This window comes from Pongo abelii, chromosome 2, assembly GCF_028885655.2.
Source record: "Pongo abelii isolate AG06213 chromosome 2, NHGRI_mPonAbe1-v2.0_pri, whole genome shotgun sequence".
Classification (NCBI taxonomy): Eukaryota; Metazoa; Chordata; class Mammalia; order Primates; family Hominidae; genus Pongo; species Pongo abelii.
In genome coordinates this window covers 1,032,344-1,051,001 of record NC_085928.1, presented here as the reverse complement: position 1 = coordinate 1,051,001, position 18,658 = coordinate 1,032,344, and the positions used below count along the sequence as shown (strand labels likewise).

At 36.3% G+C, this 18,658-nt stretch overlaps 1 protein-coding gene across 5 annotated transcripts in view; it reads left to right on the top strand.

Annotated features, from left to right (window-relative positions):
- The window catches only part of CRYBG3 (crystallin beta-gamma domain containing 3), a 131,622-nt gene that overhangs the window by 88,933 nt on the left and 24,031 nt on the right, over window positions 1-18,658 (top strand). For 4 of the 5 annotated variants that reach the window (XM_024244479.3, XM_054551208.2, XM_024244480.3 and 1 more), the window contains 5 exons: window positions 2,138-2,280; window positions 2,395-2,521; window positions 3,711-3,743; window positions 9,936-10,045; window positions 13,389-13,515. In XM_024244479.3, the coding sequence (XP_024100247.3) occupies window positions 2,138-2,280; window positions 2,395-2,521; window positions 3,711-3,743; window positions 9,936-10,045; window positions 13,389-13,515 (540 nt within the window). Of the gene's footprint in view, window positions 1-2,137; window positions 2,281-2,394; window positions 2,522-3,710; window positions 3,744-9,935; window positions 10,046-13,388; window positions 13,516-14,112; window positions 14,170-18,658 lie in introns of all 5 variants that reach the window. The other variant, XM_063721670.1, reaches the window with a different exon arrangement.

The following is an 18,658-nucleotide window of genomic DNA, read 5'->3' as shown; positions in this document are numbered from 1 at the left end:
GATCTCCACTGAAGTAATATAAAATACACTAGAGGACAGATAGAAGAGCTGCACAGACAATACAGTTTTCAAATGTCCTGGCTGCAGTATATGGAACACTCTGGATCTACAAAGGTCAAATACCGGACATGTTCCTTAGGGATAATGTGATCTGTGTCATGGAGTGCTTTGGAGAGGACAACCAGAAATGTGTTCCTAATTCCAAATGAGTCATTCAAATACATTGGAATTGATTTATTTTTATTTTTATTTTTTTAAGGAGAGGACCAAAAGGAATATAGCAGTATTTAGGCTCCAGGGACTAGGGAATTTTTTTCCTTGACTTCCTCAATAACACTTTCTTGGTGTCCTTGTTTTTTCTTAGTTCTATACTAGATTAATTTTATATTTGCTGTTGTTGCGATTTTCAGACCTTATGCCTCTTTTCAGATCTTTGATACCGAGTTGGTATGCAGCGGAGACCATTGTTTCTCCTAAATTAATGGATACATAAGATCTCCACCAATGTTTCATATCACATTGCCCTCTGGAGATTGTAATGCAGGGACTCAGCTGAGAGATTTTATGGAATTTAAAAGTAATCAAATTACTGATCCTTAAGACTTATCTTTGGGCCTGAAGCAATTGCTCAGTGGTGTTCTCTTAGTAGTAGGGAGTACTGTACCTGAGATTCTACTAACTTATGCAAGTGCTTTAAAATATAAAATGGAATACAGTTTTTAAGGTTGTTCATCATTGTTCCTTATTCTCAAGCAGAAGAGCTACATTTAAATCTAGGTGACTTTGGCAGTTACTTAATTGTGTAGAAAAGCAGTGATGGTAGTAATCTAGTAATCTCATAGGGCTTACCCTGGACTTTATTCTGTTCGTTTGTTAAAAACTCTTAATTATATTTAATATTCCATCAAGTAACAGATGAAGTAAAAGGCTTATTAAACCATTTTTTGGACATACTTACATTGTTTATAATTTTTCACTATTGTAAATAATGCATTTTTGCATATAAGTTTCTCACCATTTAGTTCCCTTAGGAGACTTTTCTTAATTCAGAAAGGAATTACAGGGTCAGAGAGTGTGAACAGTTTCTTTTAAAACTATTTTTTAAGTCATTTTCTAAAATAGATGTTTAATCTTGTTTCCATCGGCAATGTTTTGACAAAACGGAACTTTTAGATCTTTCTTTAAGAGATGAAAGTTTTGGGCCAGGCACGGTGGTTCACGCCTGTAATCCTAGCACTTTGGGAGGCTGAGGCGGGTGGATCACGAGGTCAGGAGATCGAGACCATCCTGGCTAACAAACACAGTGAAACCCCATCTCTACTAAAAATACAAAAAATTAGCTGGGCGTGGTGGCGGGTGCCTGTAGTCCCAGCTACTCGGGGGGCTGAGGCAGGAGAATGGTGGGAACCTGGGAGGCAGAGGTTGCAGTGAGCCAAGATCACACCATTGCACTCCAGCCTGGGCAACAAGAGCAAAACTCCTTCTCAAAAAAAAAAAAGGAAAGTTTTTATCTAATTGTTTTAGTTTGAATTTCTTTAATTTACTAATGAAATTAGACATTTGCATATTTGTTATTTTCTCTTTCGTGAGCTGTCTTTGTCTTTTGCCAGTTTATCTATTTGAGTCATAGAGATTTTCTATCTTTGTTTTAAAGGTGTTGACTAACTATAAATTTTTTAAATTTCCTCTCATTTTAATTTTTTAATGAGCATTTTTTGTTAAGCAAATTATATCTATTTTTCCTATTACATTTAAGCTCATAAAATCCTGTCACACATTGCCACAGTACACTATTTACTTTTGTTTCATATAGTTTTTGTTCCTTAGGCACAAGTGAGACTAGTTTCCTTGGCAATTAGTGTTGCTTGTGATAGCCTATAAGTCTCAGCAATTTACTGTTGACAACTTTCTATTTATACAAAAATGTAGTATCTTCCAAATTAAAGTAAATTCAGGCTGATTTTTTCCTTTAAACTATATGGAAGTAATAGCTATAAAATTGTTTCCAGGGCCATCTAAAATTCTTCCTGGAGTTATTTGTGTAAAAATTACCCCATCAGTATGTGATATTTTGCTAATAGCAGTCCATAAAACAGAATATGTATGTTTTCCTAAACTTTCCTCTTTCTCCTTTTAGAATTTTATAGAATCTTCTGTCACACTATTTGAATCTGACCTAGAAAGTGGGAAGTTTATTGACATTACAAATCAGGAAATTTCTGATTTGGAAGAAATTGGCTTTGGCAGTAAAACAAGATCCATTCATGTTAAAAGTGGAGTGTAAGTTGCCTCCTCCTCTAAGAACCTTGAGAGTCTTTGGTATTTAAAATTGTTGTTTGCTCAATTGTATATCACTTGTTTTTATTTTTTTGTTTTTTCTTTTTTCCCTACTAGATGGGTTGCCTACCAGCAAAAGTTCTTCTGTGGAGAACAATACATTTTAGAAAAAGGGAAATACAAATGCTTTTTTGACTGGGGAGGATCAAATAATATAATCATGTCGATACGACCAATCCAACTGGTGAGCGAAGTATGAATATAGCCAATGCTGCATCATGTAATAGTATGCAATTAAATATGTGGAAAACACTTTTTAAAAGTGGAGTTGTTGAATGATGTCATGTGTGTATATAGAAAGAAAATGCAATATCACTTGAATTTCTATAGACTCCATAGACAGTAGTAGATATTAACACATGAATGAGATGGCTTTGTAATTTGATCAGTTCATTCACTTAACAGCATTTATTTAGTGTCTCTGATGTGTTGGACACTATGCTAATCACTGGAGATAAGAATTGAATAAGACTGTCCTGATGGTTCTGTGTCTCCCAGGGGAGATAGATGTATGGACAATTAATGATAGTATGATTAGTGAGAAAATGAAGTGTGTAGGCAGTGCAGGGGAGCAGGGAAAAGGAACAATCAGTGCCTGGGGAATTGCCACAGAATAGGATGTGTTGGTGGATTGAGTGATAGTTTAAAGGATAAAACCAATTTTTCTAGGCAGAAAGGGCATTTCACAAAGAAGGAATAGTCTCCTTGTATGCAAATTCATGAAGTTGTAGAAGAGTGTGGCCAGTTTGGATAATAAACCCTGTAGAACAATAAGAGTGCCCATGAGATAATGTTCAGAAATTCACACTCCTTCTTTGTAATGGGCACTAGGCCATATTTTTCTTCCACCTACAATATTACTTAATATGAATTAGTTATAAATACCAAAATTATTATAAGAGAATTCAGTAGGTTATTTGAGATCCATAGCCAGTTCAAAAAGTCTCATAAATAGGTCAAACCACGAAAAAATTTTTTCAGGCTGGGTGCAGTGGCACAGGGGTGCAATCCTAGCACTTTGGGAGGCCGAGGTAAAACATTGCTAAAGCCTAGTAGTTCGACACCAGCCTGAGCAACACAGTGAGACCTCGTCCCTACAAAATTAAGCAAAATTAACTGGGCACGGTGGCACATGACTGTAGTCCCAGCTACTTGGGAGGCTGAGTTGGGAGGATCGCTTGAGCCCTGAAGATCAAGGGTGCAGTGAGCTGAGACTGTGCCACTGTACCCCAGCCTGGACAACAGAAGAATACTCTGTCTCAAAAAAGAAAAGAAAAGAAAAAAAAATTTTTTTTCAAAGGGTATTTTCAAAACTTTCAAAAAGACAAGATTATATGATTACAATTTTGAAAATGTTTTAATATGTTTTTCAGGAACCACTTGGGATAAATGAACCTCCGCATTTGGTATGTTTAAAAATATTCTTGTAATTGTTAAATTGTTTACTAAAAGCATTTATACCCTTTCTCTCAAATCTTTCTCTTTTCTGCAGATAACTTTTATGTGTCTCTCTGGCAGAGCAGATTACATTGCATTTGGTACCTATGAGCAGAAGAATTCACATCTTTGTCAGTGGTTGTATTAGACTGGGTTTGTCACACTTCCTTTTGTTTTCTCCTGACAGAGCTGTAGCTCTGACCACGTTAGGGTCATTTTGAACTTCTGGCCCTCTTTCTTTCCCATCGTCCATTCTTTCTTCAGTGTCACATTCTTCATGGAATATTATATTTCTCTCTGGAAGAGCAAACTTACCATGGAGAAGTCACGTCTTGGCGTGCTTATTATGTACATGTATTTCTAATACCTATAATCAAATATTTCTGAGCTAGTGAACTTGAAACCGTATATTCATTTCTGCTGTATTAATGGTTTGAAGGGGACTGGACAATACTTTGGAGCCCAACATTTGTTTATTTTCTATTGAGGGCTAAAAATTGTGCCTATTTAACACTTCTAATAAGTCCATAGGTCAGTATTACTCCCATTTACAGATAATAAATCTGAGATTCAGAATTTAAGTAAGTGCCATACACATAACTAGAAGTAGCAAAAGAGACATTTCTAGTATGGACCGCACTTGACAAAATCACATGTTCAGGGTTTTACATCAAAGAAAGACATAATCATGATACGAGCAGTACAACTATAGAAGGAAGAGGGGGTGAGAGACATTGTTTTGTTTTATTTTAAATTGTGGGACTGTAAACTAGTTCAACCCTTGTGGAAGTCAGTGTGGCGATTCCTCAGGGATCTAGAACTAGAAATTCCATTCGACCCAGCCATCCCATTACTGGGTATATACCCAAAGGATTATAAATCATGCTGCTATAAAGACACATGCACACGTATGTTTATTGCCGCATTATTCACAATAGCAAAGACTTGGAACCAACCCAAATGTCCAACAATGATAGACTGGGTTAAGAAAATGTGGCACATATACACCATGGAATACTATGCAGCCATAAAAAATGATGAGTTCATGTCCTTTGTAGGGACATGGATGAAATTGGAAATCATCATTCTCAGTAAACTATCGCAAGAACAAAAAACCAAACACCGCATATTCTCACTCATAGGTGGGAATTGAACAATGAGAACACATGGACACAGGAAGGGGAACATCACACTTCGGGGACTGTTGTGGGGTGGGGGGAGGGGGGAGGGATAGCATTGGGAGATATACCTAATGCTAGATGACGAGTTGGTGGGTGCAGCGCACCAGCATGGCACATGTATACATATGTAACTTACCTGCACATTGTGCACATGTACCATAAAACCTAAAGTATAATAATAATAATAATAATAATAATAAAAGAAAAAAAAAATTCAGAAACATTGTTGTCAAAAAGCCAAATATAGTAATTACTTTTAAATATTTGGCTTTGCTGCCTTTACATAATGCTCAGTGTTTTTCTCTGAATGTGTATGTTTTTCATATTCATGTCAGTGTTTATTTCAGACCAGCTTAGTTTTACCATGTTTGCATTCACAATGCTTTTGGGTTTTATTATTTTCTGATTAGCTCAGGCCTATTGGGAACATTTCCTTTCTGAATATAATTGAGTTGTTGTATTTGGAGACACTTCCTGCCAGATTTTTATTTTGAAATTTTGAAAACTCCCAGCTGTGGATTTTTAAAGTATTTTTTCACATGAATCAAAATAACATGAGTAGATAGAAGAAAGAGAAGTTATTTCAAACTGCACATTTTTTGAGTTCTAAGTACAGATAAAAAGCCTCATTTTTAAAATCTCTGTTTCTCCTGCTCCTACCTCCTTGTTCTTTTTTTATGGACTTCCTTGTTTGGGGCAGATTGCTGGGAGGATTTTCTTGATAGTATTTCCAGTCTAACTTGAAGAGAGGAAGCAGCAGAAAACGCCCAGTGAAATCAGCTCCACTTCATTTTTCTGGGTATGGCTAAGTTATCGCCTTGTGAAACAAGCATTTCTGACAGGTATATGATAGCTGGATATTTGGTAACACATGAACAAAACATTCTTGGTTTACCCAGTATCAAAGGTCTTGTTATTTTCAGTGGACCAATTTTCAGACATTCTTCTTGTTTATACTTACTTAAACAAACAGATCTTGGCTGACACGCTGGTTCCGTTCAATAACTAGAAAGTATTTTCTCTTCAACAGGCAGTAGTTACAACAGTCAGACTGGCAATACAGATGCTGTGTTCAGATGGGTACTAATTTTCCCTGAGGAATAAGGAGGAAGTTTCATTTCAGAGCTCAAGTCAGAGAGGGAATTTTTTTACGCTGGTGATTTTAAGGGGAACCTCAAGCAACCTAAGAGGGGAAAAGCCAGAAAATGTATGTGTATAGGGATTAATATACATTATGAGTGCTATGGTGATTAAAAATATTGTTGCTGACTGTTCTGGAAACATTATGATGAGATATGGCTTATTTGAGATATTGGTGGAACATCACCTTTTATTTTTTAATTTTATTTTTTGTTTTGGGATTAGGAAAGTTTTACTTTGTTTTAATTTTTTGTCTTTATTTCTTCTAAAACAAAAAAACAGCGGGATACATGTACAGAACGTGCAGGTTTGTTATATAGGTATACGCGTGCCATGGTGGTTTGCTGGACCTACTGACCAGTCCTCTAAGTTCCCTCCCCTCACCCCTCACTCCCCAGCAAGCCCTGGTGTGTGTTGTTCCCTTCTCTGTGCCCATATGTTCTCAGTGTTCAACTCCCACTTATGAGTGAGAAAATGCAGAGAACACCACCTTTTATTGAGAAGATTTTTTTTTTTTCTGAAGACTGAAGCTTGGTCACTATGTCTAATTAGCAACTCAAGATATACAGGATCGCTATAGAATTCTTCACCATTAGCAAGTGACATTTTTAAAATTTTTCCCCCAAACAAAACAAAAACCAAACAGAATATGTATTATCTGCATGTCGTCATCATCTCTCTTACAGCAAGTCCTGAATATCTGAAATCTAGCACTAGATTAAATCTTATAACAGTGAATTTAGTTTTCAGAGGAGGTTGTAGTTAGGCATCATTCTCTAGAAATTCTAACCAGTTCTCCCCTTTGACTCAGCCAAGTACCTTTTGTTTCTAGAATCTTTTTAAAGTCCATTTCCAGATATAATTAAATGTTTGGATTTATTTAAATATTGAGCCCCTGTTCCATTTTATGCATGATTCTCACCAAGAAAAGCAACTAGGTATTTTTTTATATTGGATAATTTAGCCTCACTGAATTTTAAAGTGATCACAGGATCTGTAATAATTGTTGTTACTGTTTTCATGTATGAGGGATAGAAAAATGACAGCTTTAGGCAAATACACTAAGATTCACAAGTAGTAAAGAGAAAACACTTCTTTGTGGCACTTTAACCAGATCATTTTTATAGGAGCCAAATCACAGAAATACTTAGGAAGAATTATTTCAGTAAAGAAAGCCTTTATGATTAATAAGGGAAATGAAATCATTGTAGAATATATAACCAATATGAGAAATATATAACACTACAATATGAGAAAGATGTGATGTAATAGAAGAATAAAAATAAGACTTTTCCTTAATAATCAACATATTTCTATGAGGGAGGCTCAAAGGGCTAGGGAAAATCTTATTTAGACAGGGAAGAGTTTCTCATAGAAACTATTTTAGTATTGGAGTAACTAAAATTACATTAAAAATAATGCTGATATTGTAGAGTAAGTGAGCACAGCTTCTGTGTTTTGTCAGTAGTTCATTGCATTTTTAGTTTGTCATATTAAAGATATATATTACCACATATTGTTAGTATATATTATGTGAAAATTATGTAGCAAAAAGAATTTCTGTAAAATCTTCATAATATAGTGGAGATAATTTCTGCACAATACTGGTAGTTCTAAGAAAGAAGTACAATAATACATGTGAAAAGCAAACCAGAGGGATACTTTTTTTCTTTCACTTCCATTTCCAGTTGGGGAGCTGTTAGGGATTGAGCCATACCAACATGGCACAGAAGGATGGGTTTAGTTTGGAAAACACTCATCTCTTATTTGTCAGTTTACCTTGGTTTTAAGCAACCTGAGTTGTTTTGTATATTTGTTATCGATTGTTCTGTAAAGGAAGCCAACATGGTCATTTATCCAGCTAGTTTTTCCAAGGACTGAATTTCTCCAAGGCTCTGTCCTTAATTTCACCAACAGTAGAAACCACAAGTTAATTATTATAATCAGTAAGCTCAGAGTTGGTTTCTGTATGGACGATCCTCAGAACATTATTATGAGAATTGTTCTATTTTGAGGATTGATAAGGTGATCAAAATGAGGCATATTTTTGTAGAACTGGTCTAATTCTGGGTGAATCGTACACCATATCTCATCTAGTCAACTCAGGTAAGCATTTAACCCAGTTTTTAAAGTTTGGACAAAGACTATTTTAACCCATCAAATCAAGAGATACTTTATAACATTATTTCTGCATGTGTATATGAATTTTAATTGATTTTTCTGGGTATGAAGACTGAGACAAAAAACTGGAGGTGGCTACTATATATACCATCTGAAATATGCTTCACCGGCAGTATCAGTAGTCCAGGATTTGATGTTTCGTGGCTTCATTGTGAAAATGTTGAAGTATAAATCTTCAACTCAGCAGTATATAACTAATTAACAAACTGGGAATGTAGTTAGTGAACAAGACAACATGTCTCTCTTCTCATGCGGCTTTTCTTTTATTTTTATTAAGATATTTCTATGCAGGAGAAAGTTCTCTGCATTTTTTGGAGGTTAAAAGTGATTTGCTTTTTAGCCTCACATTTTATACATCTTTAAGTTAAAAAACCTAAGTATGTCTTGGTTTGGACTTCATTTCTTTGCTGTCCTCTGTATCTGCTAGAAGGACTACAACAGAAACTTGCTGGATCACATCTCCTTAAGGCAAGAAGTCCCTTGATGTTTCAATGCTCCAAATACAGTGTGGTTTCACAGTAGGAAGTGGTGTTGTGCAAGCCACAGATGATATGGGGAAGTAGTTTTCTCACCTCCCTGATTTGGACTGATCTTTGATAACAGATCAAGTAAGGTCAGAGCAGAATGAGATAACCAAGAAACAATTCTTCTAAGAAAAGGCCTTTGAGAAGACGAGGGAGGTGAACATTAGCTGCTCAGAAAAACCTTATCCTCGATGACAGCATGAGCAGATGGTTTGTTATGATGTTCTGTGCCCTAGTGCAGGCCTGTCAGTGCAGGGTGGACCTGTGGGCCATGTTGTTCCAATTCTCCAGTGTATTATGAAATTTTTACGGGCTCTTTAATTTTTTTCATTCCTGTTGTAGATTCAAGGCTACTAGAGTTGCAGATTATTATATATCTGGTCTAAAGGGACTTATAGTTGAGATTTCATGGATTTTTCTCGACAAAATTGTCTAAAGTAGAAATGTAGTTGTATATAACTGTAAGCTGCACATTTAAGGTATTCTTATCAGAAAACCAAAGCCTGTAAGCTGAAATACATAACACAGATATCTTTCTTTCTTCACCATAAATCTTCCACTAATCCTGTCATTATTATCTCTTCTGCCATCTGCTCCTGTGCCATCCTGGGCACTCTTAGTACTTGCTTATGGGCATGCGCTCATGCTCTCGTCTTCTTATATTAACTGTGGATCAGGAAGGGCTAGGGAGAGAAGCAGCATACCATGTAGCCTCATACTAATCTAAGCCTCTTTCATGGTTAGCACTAAATTGCTTCTTATTTTATACATCTAGTCTCAACATAGGGCATAATGATTTTTTGAGAGAATAAAGGACCACATGTTAGTGGAGGAAGGACTCTGATGTACTCTTTTTGGTAGAATCGTTTTCTAGGCCTCTCTTCCCACAATTTGGTGGAAGAGAGGCAAGAAAATGGTAAACAAACAGTGACATTCCATTCCTGAAAACATGTAAGAGAGCAAGTTGAAGGAGCATATCATTATCCCTAACATGAATTCATTGATAATAGATAAAACATGAGTCTGATATTTTGCTGCATTTTATAAATTCACGAAATTAAAGGTTTTTATTTGCTCGTGATCATCTAAGACCATTTTTTTTTTCTATTTAACTGTTGTGTTATTGTTCTTGTAGCTCAAAGCATTCAGCAAACCAGGGTTCCAAGGTGAATGTATAGATTTTACAGAAGAAACTTCTGATTTGACTTCACTCATGCCATGTTCTTTTAAAGTTCTTCGAGGTTGGTAAGTATGCTTACTTAGTGGTTTCTGCTGTTATTTAATAACTAATATTTTTTAATTTACAGAGATATATTTTTTGCATGCACAGTGAATCTTTAAAATTTATCTTCAACAGGCATTTTACCTGCTAACTGGTCTATATTAATTTTGCTTAATTTGTATTTTGAGCTATGATGGAATACAGAAAAACAGAATGCTGATTAACCAACTTAGGGAACATTTTGATTTGTCTCTCACTGTGATCTCGGATTATTTCCTAAATATTTTGAATGTTTATATTGTATATTTACCATCTCACATAGTAGAATGCTATAAAAATACCTGGTGTTTTTATTCAAGTAAGACATATTAATCCTAATTTTTTTAACCTTTTAACAAAGTATTCATCATCCCCATTTCACAGATGCAGAAACCAGGTTCAGAGTTAAGGTTTTCCAAGATCACATACCAAACTTCAGACCCATGATTCCTTTGGTCTTTTTTTTTCTCAGCTCTGAATCTGATATTCTTCCAATGGCAACAATATACTGTATATTTTTCACGTGTATATGAAACTACATGTGATTCCCACGGCTAAAATATATTCTACAATTTTTTTATTGTGCTAAAATATACGTAACATAAAATTTACCATTTTAACTATTTTTAACTGTACAGTTCATTGGCATCTCTATGTATCAAACATCTACCTAATAACCTATCAAAGTCTCTCTTTTAAAATATCTTAGGTTTGTCAGTTTTCCTCCTTTCTCCCTTGAATCATTAGCGACCTGGGCCTTCTATTTTTCACTTGAAAAACTTCAGTCTCTTAATTACCCCCTGCTTCAGTGTCATCTTATTTCTAGTGTTTACCCCAAACAAATCACAGTCCAATTATGTGTCCCAAAATCCAGTTTAATATTTTTACTAATGCTTTAATTCCCAGCCATTTTCTAGTACCAGTCCAATCAAGTTCAAACTCTTTCTTTTCCTGACCTTACCATCAACTAGCCTCCTTTCCCTATCCGTTTCCCATCCTATTCTCCTCTCTTCTAACATTTGCTTTCCTCCATACCCTCTATACCAGGGGTCAGCAAACTTTAACTATAAAGAATCAGATAGTGAATATTTTTGACTTTGTGGGTTCCACAGGCTCTGTCCCAGCTACTGTCAACACTGCTATTAGACGTGGCACAAAAGCAGCCATACGCAATACACAAACCAATAGGCACAGCTGCGTTCCAATGAAACAGTATTTATGGACATTGAAATTTTAATTGTATGTAACATTTACATGTCATGAAATAGTCTTCTTTTAAGTTTTTAAGCCCTCTGAAAATGTGAAAACCAGTCTTAGCTTATAGGCTGTTTGACAACAAGCAGTGGGGCAGATTTGGCCCACATGCTGTATAGTTTGCTGACGCGTGTTTCATACCAAAGGTTGGAGGTCTCTGGTAAATCTAGCCAGCAGGTGTCATTTGTTTGGCCTATATGCTAAGTTAAAAAAAAAAGTATTAATACTTACGTTTAGGATATTTTTCAGAAGAAGCTGTTTTCCACCTTCTTTTTAAAAATCAGAAGATTTTACGACTTGGAGAAAGCTTTTGCCTTTGTCAGTAATTAGGTGGTAGTGAGTAGACTGCATATGTGCTTTCCAGCATACCATAATCACCACCACTCCCAATTTTTTTCCACCTGGTACACTACTCGTCTGCATTACCTGTGTGGTCTCCTGCAGGTATATAAGTTTGTGACCCCCGCTTAATAATAATTCAGATATATCCTTTAAGGTTCAGTCCACTCTATTATTTCTGTTCACCTTCTTGATTAACCCTAAATCAAGCAGTCCTTTCCTTCTCCTATTTCCTATAGCTGTTCTGCCTTGAGCCTCCTTGTATTTGTTTTTGTTTATATACTTACCTCTGAAAAGGAAATGAGAGTTTTACATTAAAACACATAAAGTAGGGCAGTATAAGTTAAATAGAGATCTGCAACTCTAATAAGAAATACACACACACACACACACACACACACACACACACACACACCAAGGACCTGAAATAATTTTGTTACTATTATTTGGCTCTGAGTTCCTTCTCCACTAAGATAAAAGAAAATATTTTACAAGATTTAGGATCACTGTCTGTTAATGAGAAGCATTGAAGTTTTTCTGGAGGAAAATGTATTTTTCTTGACACTGAATTCTAGGACAAACTAGTCACACATGTCTCTTCATGTAGGAAATATACAACGGCAGGATAAAAGAATACAAGAACTATGGCCATTGTGTAAGCACCTGGAATGTGTGAGACCCCTGGATTTGAGCCCAGTTCCACCATTTTCTAGCTATATAACTTTAGGCAAAATGAGTCATCTCTCTGAACCTCAGCTTCCTCGTCTGTAAAGGAGGGGTAATAACGGTACCTACCTCAAAGGTTTCTTACAAGGGCTAAAGAAAATAATGCACTAGCTTTATGCCTGGCACACTAGAAACCTTTGATAAGTGTTGATTATGAAATGCGTATTACAGTAGAAGACATGACAGTAAATTATAATGTCACACAGCATTTCTACGGTTATCCAAAGTTAAACTGGTCTAGCAAGAGTGCAGTTCTGGTGATTTTAAAATACAGGGCTAGAACTTAACCACACCAAAACTAAATTAGTAATAGCCATTTAATTTTTCCCTTGGGCTCCTTCTTTTCAAAAGGCTATGTGTTTAGCAATCTTTTGATGAATGCTGTATTGAACATAACTCACTATTGAAGATTCTAAGGGGTTTATTTCTTTTTAAAATTTTCCATTAGTTGTCAGATTTGTAGGTGACAGGTTTTATATACTCTTGTGTGATTTTTTAAAAAAATCTGTCTTCTATACTCATCTAAACTGAATACATTTTTAATTTTTCCCAAAAAGAACTTATAATCTGTTCAGGTACTTAATAATCACCCTCTAATCCCAGAGTGCTATACTTGAAGGCACTAAATAAAAAGAATGTCTTTAGCTTAAAGCGCACATCGCCTTATTTCAAATTTCATCTCTATCATTGAGTAGTTTGAGGAACCATGGGAAAATCACCTTACCTTTCTAATCCTTACTTTTGCTGCCTATAAAAATGAGGATGTTCCTAACTCGTAGAATTATTAAGGACACCATGAAATAGTGTATGTAAAGTGCCTAGCCTAATGCCTGGCGCATCATAAGCAGTTGAGGAATGATAGTGGTAGCTGTTTTTTTAAAGCTGGTATGGTGGTGCTCTGCACCACTTTCTATGCCCTACCCCTACCCCAGTTCCCACAGCATGATGATGAGCCTCTACTGCCAAGTGAATGCAATTTTATTGAATGTCTTACTGCTTGGCTTTTAGCTGGCTCCTCTATTACCAAGAAGACATGTTTGTTAATCACTGTGTGTTAGAAGAAGGCCTCTATGCTGACCTTACTTCCTGCGGTTGCCCAGCATCTAAAGTCAAATCTCTCAAGCCCATTGACTACGTAAGTACTTTGCAAAATGCATACTTATAAGACTCTTTTTCTTGTCCAGTTTAATTACCACCAATGATAATGTGAAGTTGGAAGAAATGATACAAGGAGAAATATAAAAATCTGAAAAATATGAATAATTCATTTGTCAATCGTAAAACTGAGGTTCATTCATGAAATCCAACCAAAATGTAATATTCTCCATTTTTAAAAAAAGCAGAGGTGTAAAACTCAAGAACTAGAATAATGTAGGCCTCAACTCCCCGTTTAATACTTTAATCAATTTGAGTGACATTGGCAAAGTTACTTGGTTTACCTATCTGTAAAAATAAAAATAAAATAATAACAATAGTACTTACAAGGCCATTGGGATATTAAATGAGATGATGCTTATAAAGTGCACAGCATATGGTGAGTTCTCATTTAAATGTTAGCTATTAGTACCATGGTTGTTATTCTTATAGCTGCTTAAGTATAAAAATAACCTGACCACTTTATTATTCTACTAGGTAAGTCACATGACAGTTTGTGTGCTACTAAGGTTAACTATGTTACTTTAAGGCATGGGCCACCACAGGTACTAAATTCAAACCTGTTTTTGGGAACCAGGGCCTGTCTGGTGTGTGAAGAATGATCTGGGTCACCTTTGAGGCCCATATTTATAGAGTAAGTAGCTTTTCCTTTTTACCACATTTATTTAGAATTTCAAATGTGAGATAAATAGGATCACAACTCCAGGACATCAATTCTGGGCCCCTAGTCAATAGGATCTGTGCAGAGGAGGTAGTGACGATCTGGGATACTTTCAAGATATCTAGTTATGACAATTCCTTGGGGATATGTTTGGTCAAAGCTTCAGTTTTACACAGAGCTGATTAGAAACTCTCCATAATAGTTGCAGTGACTCAAACCTTTCTGTCAGAGCTGACTCCAAGGATAATAGCCATACTCAGGATCTTTGATCTCAACCTAAGCAATGTAGTCCTATTTCACAAGGCATTCCTGGATAGAGTATTCTTGGTATCAGACTAATTATAGAGTCTTGGCTGAGAACAAGAATATAAATTGTGTTCTTGGTCTCTCTCAGTGGCTCTGTAGACACCAACACGGAAAGAATAAGTGGCTACTAATAGTTCTTGTCTGTTGGAGGAAAACTGGTTTAAAAAAAAAAGAATGTGATCTGGCAAGTCTGTGCAGTCTTTGATAATGCTGGAAAAGACATTGGAAGGTAGTCCATGTTTACTGGAAAGCAATTTTTTAAACAATTTTTAGTGGCCAAATCAGCAGAAAGATACTTATTTGGTGTTAACTCTAAAAGCAAAAGATAGAGGTCTAAATTTGAAAGTACTACCCTGAAAGGGTTTTGTACAACTCTTAATTCAGTGAACTAAACCAACAAAATTTCTAGGGAGGGCATTTTAGAAGCAGGGTCAAAATTAGTGTTACTATTTTTCTTTGAAGGGTTATAATTCCTTTAGATTCATGAAGTGTAAAATGAAAAATTTGGGATGAAAATAAACAGAGATGTTTTCATGTAAGTTGTCATGTGGAGTTGCATGTCCTTAGTTTTGGTCCTGTTTTTGGTCCTAGTTTTTATCCAGGCAGCATAAGTGAAGGTGCCTATTGGGAAGGACTTGAAATCTATAGACTTTTCACTTCAAGAACTGGTTAAAGAATATATTCAGTTTATGTAAGGGTAGCATGTTAGTTATCTTAATGCCATTCATAATATACTGAAAATATTTAAAACATCTTTTGCGAAGATGTGTTACAGCAGCAGGTGTGTGGGAGGAGCATGAGGGAGTTTGGATATCCGACAAAGATCTGCAAATTGACCTTTGTGAAGACACCTCAACAGGGGTCCCAAAGCCTTAAGTCGATCAGACCCAGGGAGATTGATATGTAAACCAGAAGATCAATTTAGTATTTTGTAATAAGTGGATTCTAGTGACTGGAATCCTCGAAAATTCTGTCCTGGGCACTTTTTCCCCCTCTCTGGAAGAACAAGGGAAACTGAATTAGTCATCAGGAGGTTATTTGTTGAGCATAAGATTTGGGTAAAATAAAGTAGATATCTTGAGATTAGCCTGTAGGCTAATGTTCCTCCTAAAAGAGAGTCCTTTTACTCTCTAGGTCCCAGTTGTTCACACCCTCCAGATTCTGTCTCATTTCCCTGGACAGTGCTAGATACACTACCTATTCTGCTTCTCTGATTCATTCTGATTCTTTCTGTGATTCTCCCCACTATCTTCGTACTTAGGAATTGACATGCCTTTTTTCGTAGATTTCCTAATACTGCTGCCTATGCCACAATCCAGTGTAATTCTGGATTCATTCTAGGAAATGTTTCTGTGTAATTAAGTTGACATTATGTAAGTATGAGGTAATCCTTTGCTTTTGCTTTTGTTAGTTAAAACTGCAGAATTCTAGGGATGTTGCCTGCAGTTGGTATTCCCAGACGTGCTATGGCTTGGTGCTTAAGTGTCACAATGGTATAATATTGAGAAGTCTTAAGACTTCATCTTCATAGAAGATAAGTATATTTTGAAAATGACAGTTTGCTCCAGGCTAACTTCTGTTGGTACAGGTGAAGGTTACATTCTAGAGGGCCATTGACACATGGTTTGCAGTGTTGCAGTCATTTTATAGTGAATGGAGCTAGGAGTGTAGTTCATAGTTCTGCTTCTAACAAATATGACCTGAAGCAAATCTCTTAATTTATCTGTATCTCAGTTAATTCTTCTGTAAAGAAACTGTTAGAACAGGTATTTTCAAATCATGGACAGCCTCCAGTTCTGTTGCAAATAAGTATCCTGGTCATATTTCTAATTGGATATGAAAAAGAATTTATCTGGCTTTAGGATTCACAAGGTCAGAAGGAATAATATCATGTATTAGCTTTCACAACAGTCTCCAGAATCATAGTGGTTTAAAACAAATGTTCATTTCATTTTCATATTTTGTCTCAAAATGGCAAGACAGTTGCATGGCCTCCACTTTAGGCTTGTTAGTTGGCTTTAGATACACTTTTGATATATGCTTTGCATTGGGACCAGGCTAATGGGAGCACCTCCAATTGGGGACATGACTATTTTCATGACAGGGGAAAGAGGGAGCAAGGTCACAATCACAGAGTCACATTTGAAGCTTCTGCTCGGATTCATTTTGCCCACACACACATCATTGTGTCCACTCACATTCTGTTTCCAAAAGCAAGTCATAAGATCAAGCCTGACATAAATGGGGCAGGGGAATAGACTCTCACTTGGGCAGGGATGAAGTTGACAAAGTATATTCAAACAATAATACAATCTACCAGAGATGTATGAATTCATAGAGGTGTTCTCTCTTACTAGATTTTGGAGAAAATGAAAGGAGGTGAAGTTTTAATAATTTATCTCTGCCACTGTAGCAGAGCTAACTTCCTTTTAAAAACCTGAGATTAATTTTTAGTGACAGTCTGGAGGTGGTTTGGTGGCTGTCAAATGAAGTATATGGTAGACAAGTAGAAAAGTCTGCCTCAGAATATGGTCCCCAGTTCTCTTTCAAAATTCATTTAGAATTCTAAAATCATCAGGTAATTTAATATAATCATACTAAGACAGCTATATGTAAGCATCTGGGAAAAATAATAACAAATTAAGTGGCCTAGAATTAGGAAAGTGAACTAAAACCCAGGGTTTTCATCAGGCTCTTCACAGAGATATAATTATATATCTTGAAAAATTACATGACTAATAATAGGCCTAAAGATCTCTCTCAAAACATGGTGAATGGGTTTCTATTGTCTTCTCTTTAAGTTTTTCAGTAGCCTTGGTTTGGTAATGGTTTGACTGCTTAACAGTGATTACAAGAAGACCTTTTAAGATGAAAAACATTGAATATCATGCCTAAGGAAGTTTAAGTGTTTTGTGGGGGCTGAAACCAAAGCCTTCTATATTTAGGAGTAATCATACTGGGTGGAAAAGGGCAATAAAATGATAAAAAAAAAAAAGGCCTAAGATGATGCTTGGGGCATTGGTGTAGAGTTCCATGAATGAAAAACACATCTGATTAGTAATTTTGTAGAAGAAAGTTTAAAGGTATTCCATTTTGCTTTGATCAAAGAAAAATATATCAGGTGGCTGAATTCTTTCTCCCATCTCAGCCTCTGAAGTAGCTGGGACTACAGGTGTGCACCACCATGTCTGGCTAGTTTTTGTGTTTTTTTTGGTTGAGATGGGGTTTCACCGTGTTGCTCAGGCTGGTCTCAAACTCCTGGGCTCAAGGGATCCACCTGCCTCAGCCTCCCAAAGTGCTGGGATTACAGGTGCAAACCACTGCACCATCCAGCTGAATTCTTTATATAAATATCACAAATGCTGCACAATAACACCATTGCTGAAGATGCATTTTATATTTATTCAATCTAAAGTATTGAACATCTGCTCTTTACTAAATACTGTGCTAAGTACTGAATATGAATTAAAAAAGAATTAGATGGCGTAACAAACTCATCAAATCTAAATGTTTTCTTACTCTTGGCCTCTCAAGTGTAGATGTTTCTCAGATACCTATTCTTGGCCTTTCCTCTCCTGTACTTAGAAATTTTCATTATCATAACATCAGCTCTTACCTCCATCAGTGTAGATGATTTGCAGATATCTAGAGTAAGCAGTACTCAGTTATTCCCTGAGCTTCATTCCCAGATTCCACATGGGTCTTCAGCATGTTTTGCCAGCATCCCATTTTCCTTCATAGACTTGTTCTTCTTTTCTGCCCTGTTTCTGTTGAAAGCAATCATCATTACCCCCCTCCCCCACTTTTTTTTAGATAGAGTCTGGCTCTGTCACCTAGGCTGGAGTGCAGTGGCACAATCTTGGCTTACCGCAACCTCCGCCTCCCAAGTTCAAGGAATTCTTGTGCCTCAGCCTCCCAAGTAGCTAGGATTACAGGCACATGCCACCACTCCCAGCTAATTTTTGTATTTTTAGTAGAGATGGGGTTTCACCATGTTGGCCAGGCTGTTCTCAAACTCCTGACCTCAAGGGATCTGCCCGCCTCAGCCTCCCAAAGTGCTGGGATTACAGGTGTGAGCCATCGCACCCAGTCCCATGATATGTCTTAAGCTTTTCCTCTTACCTCCTTTCCATTGCCATGACTAAGTTTAGAGCCT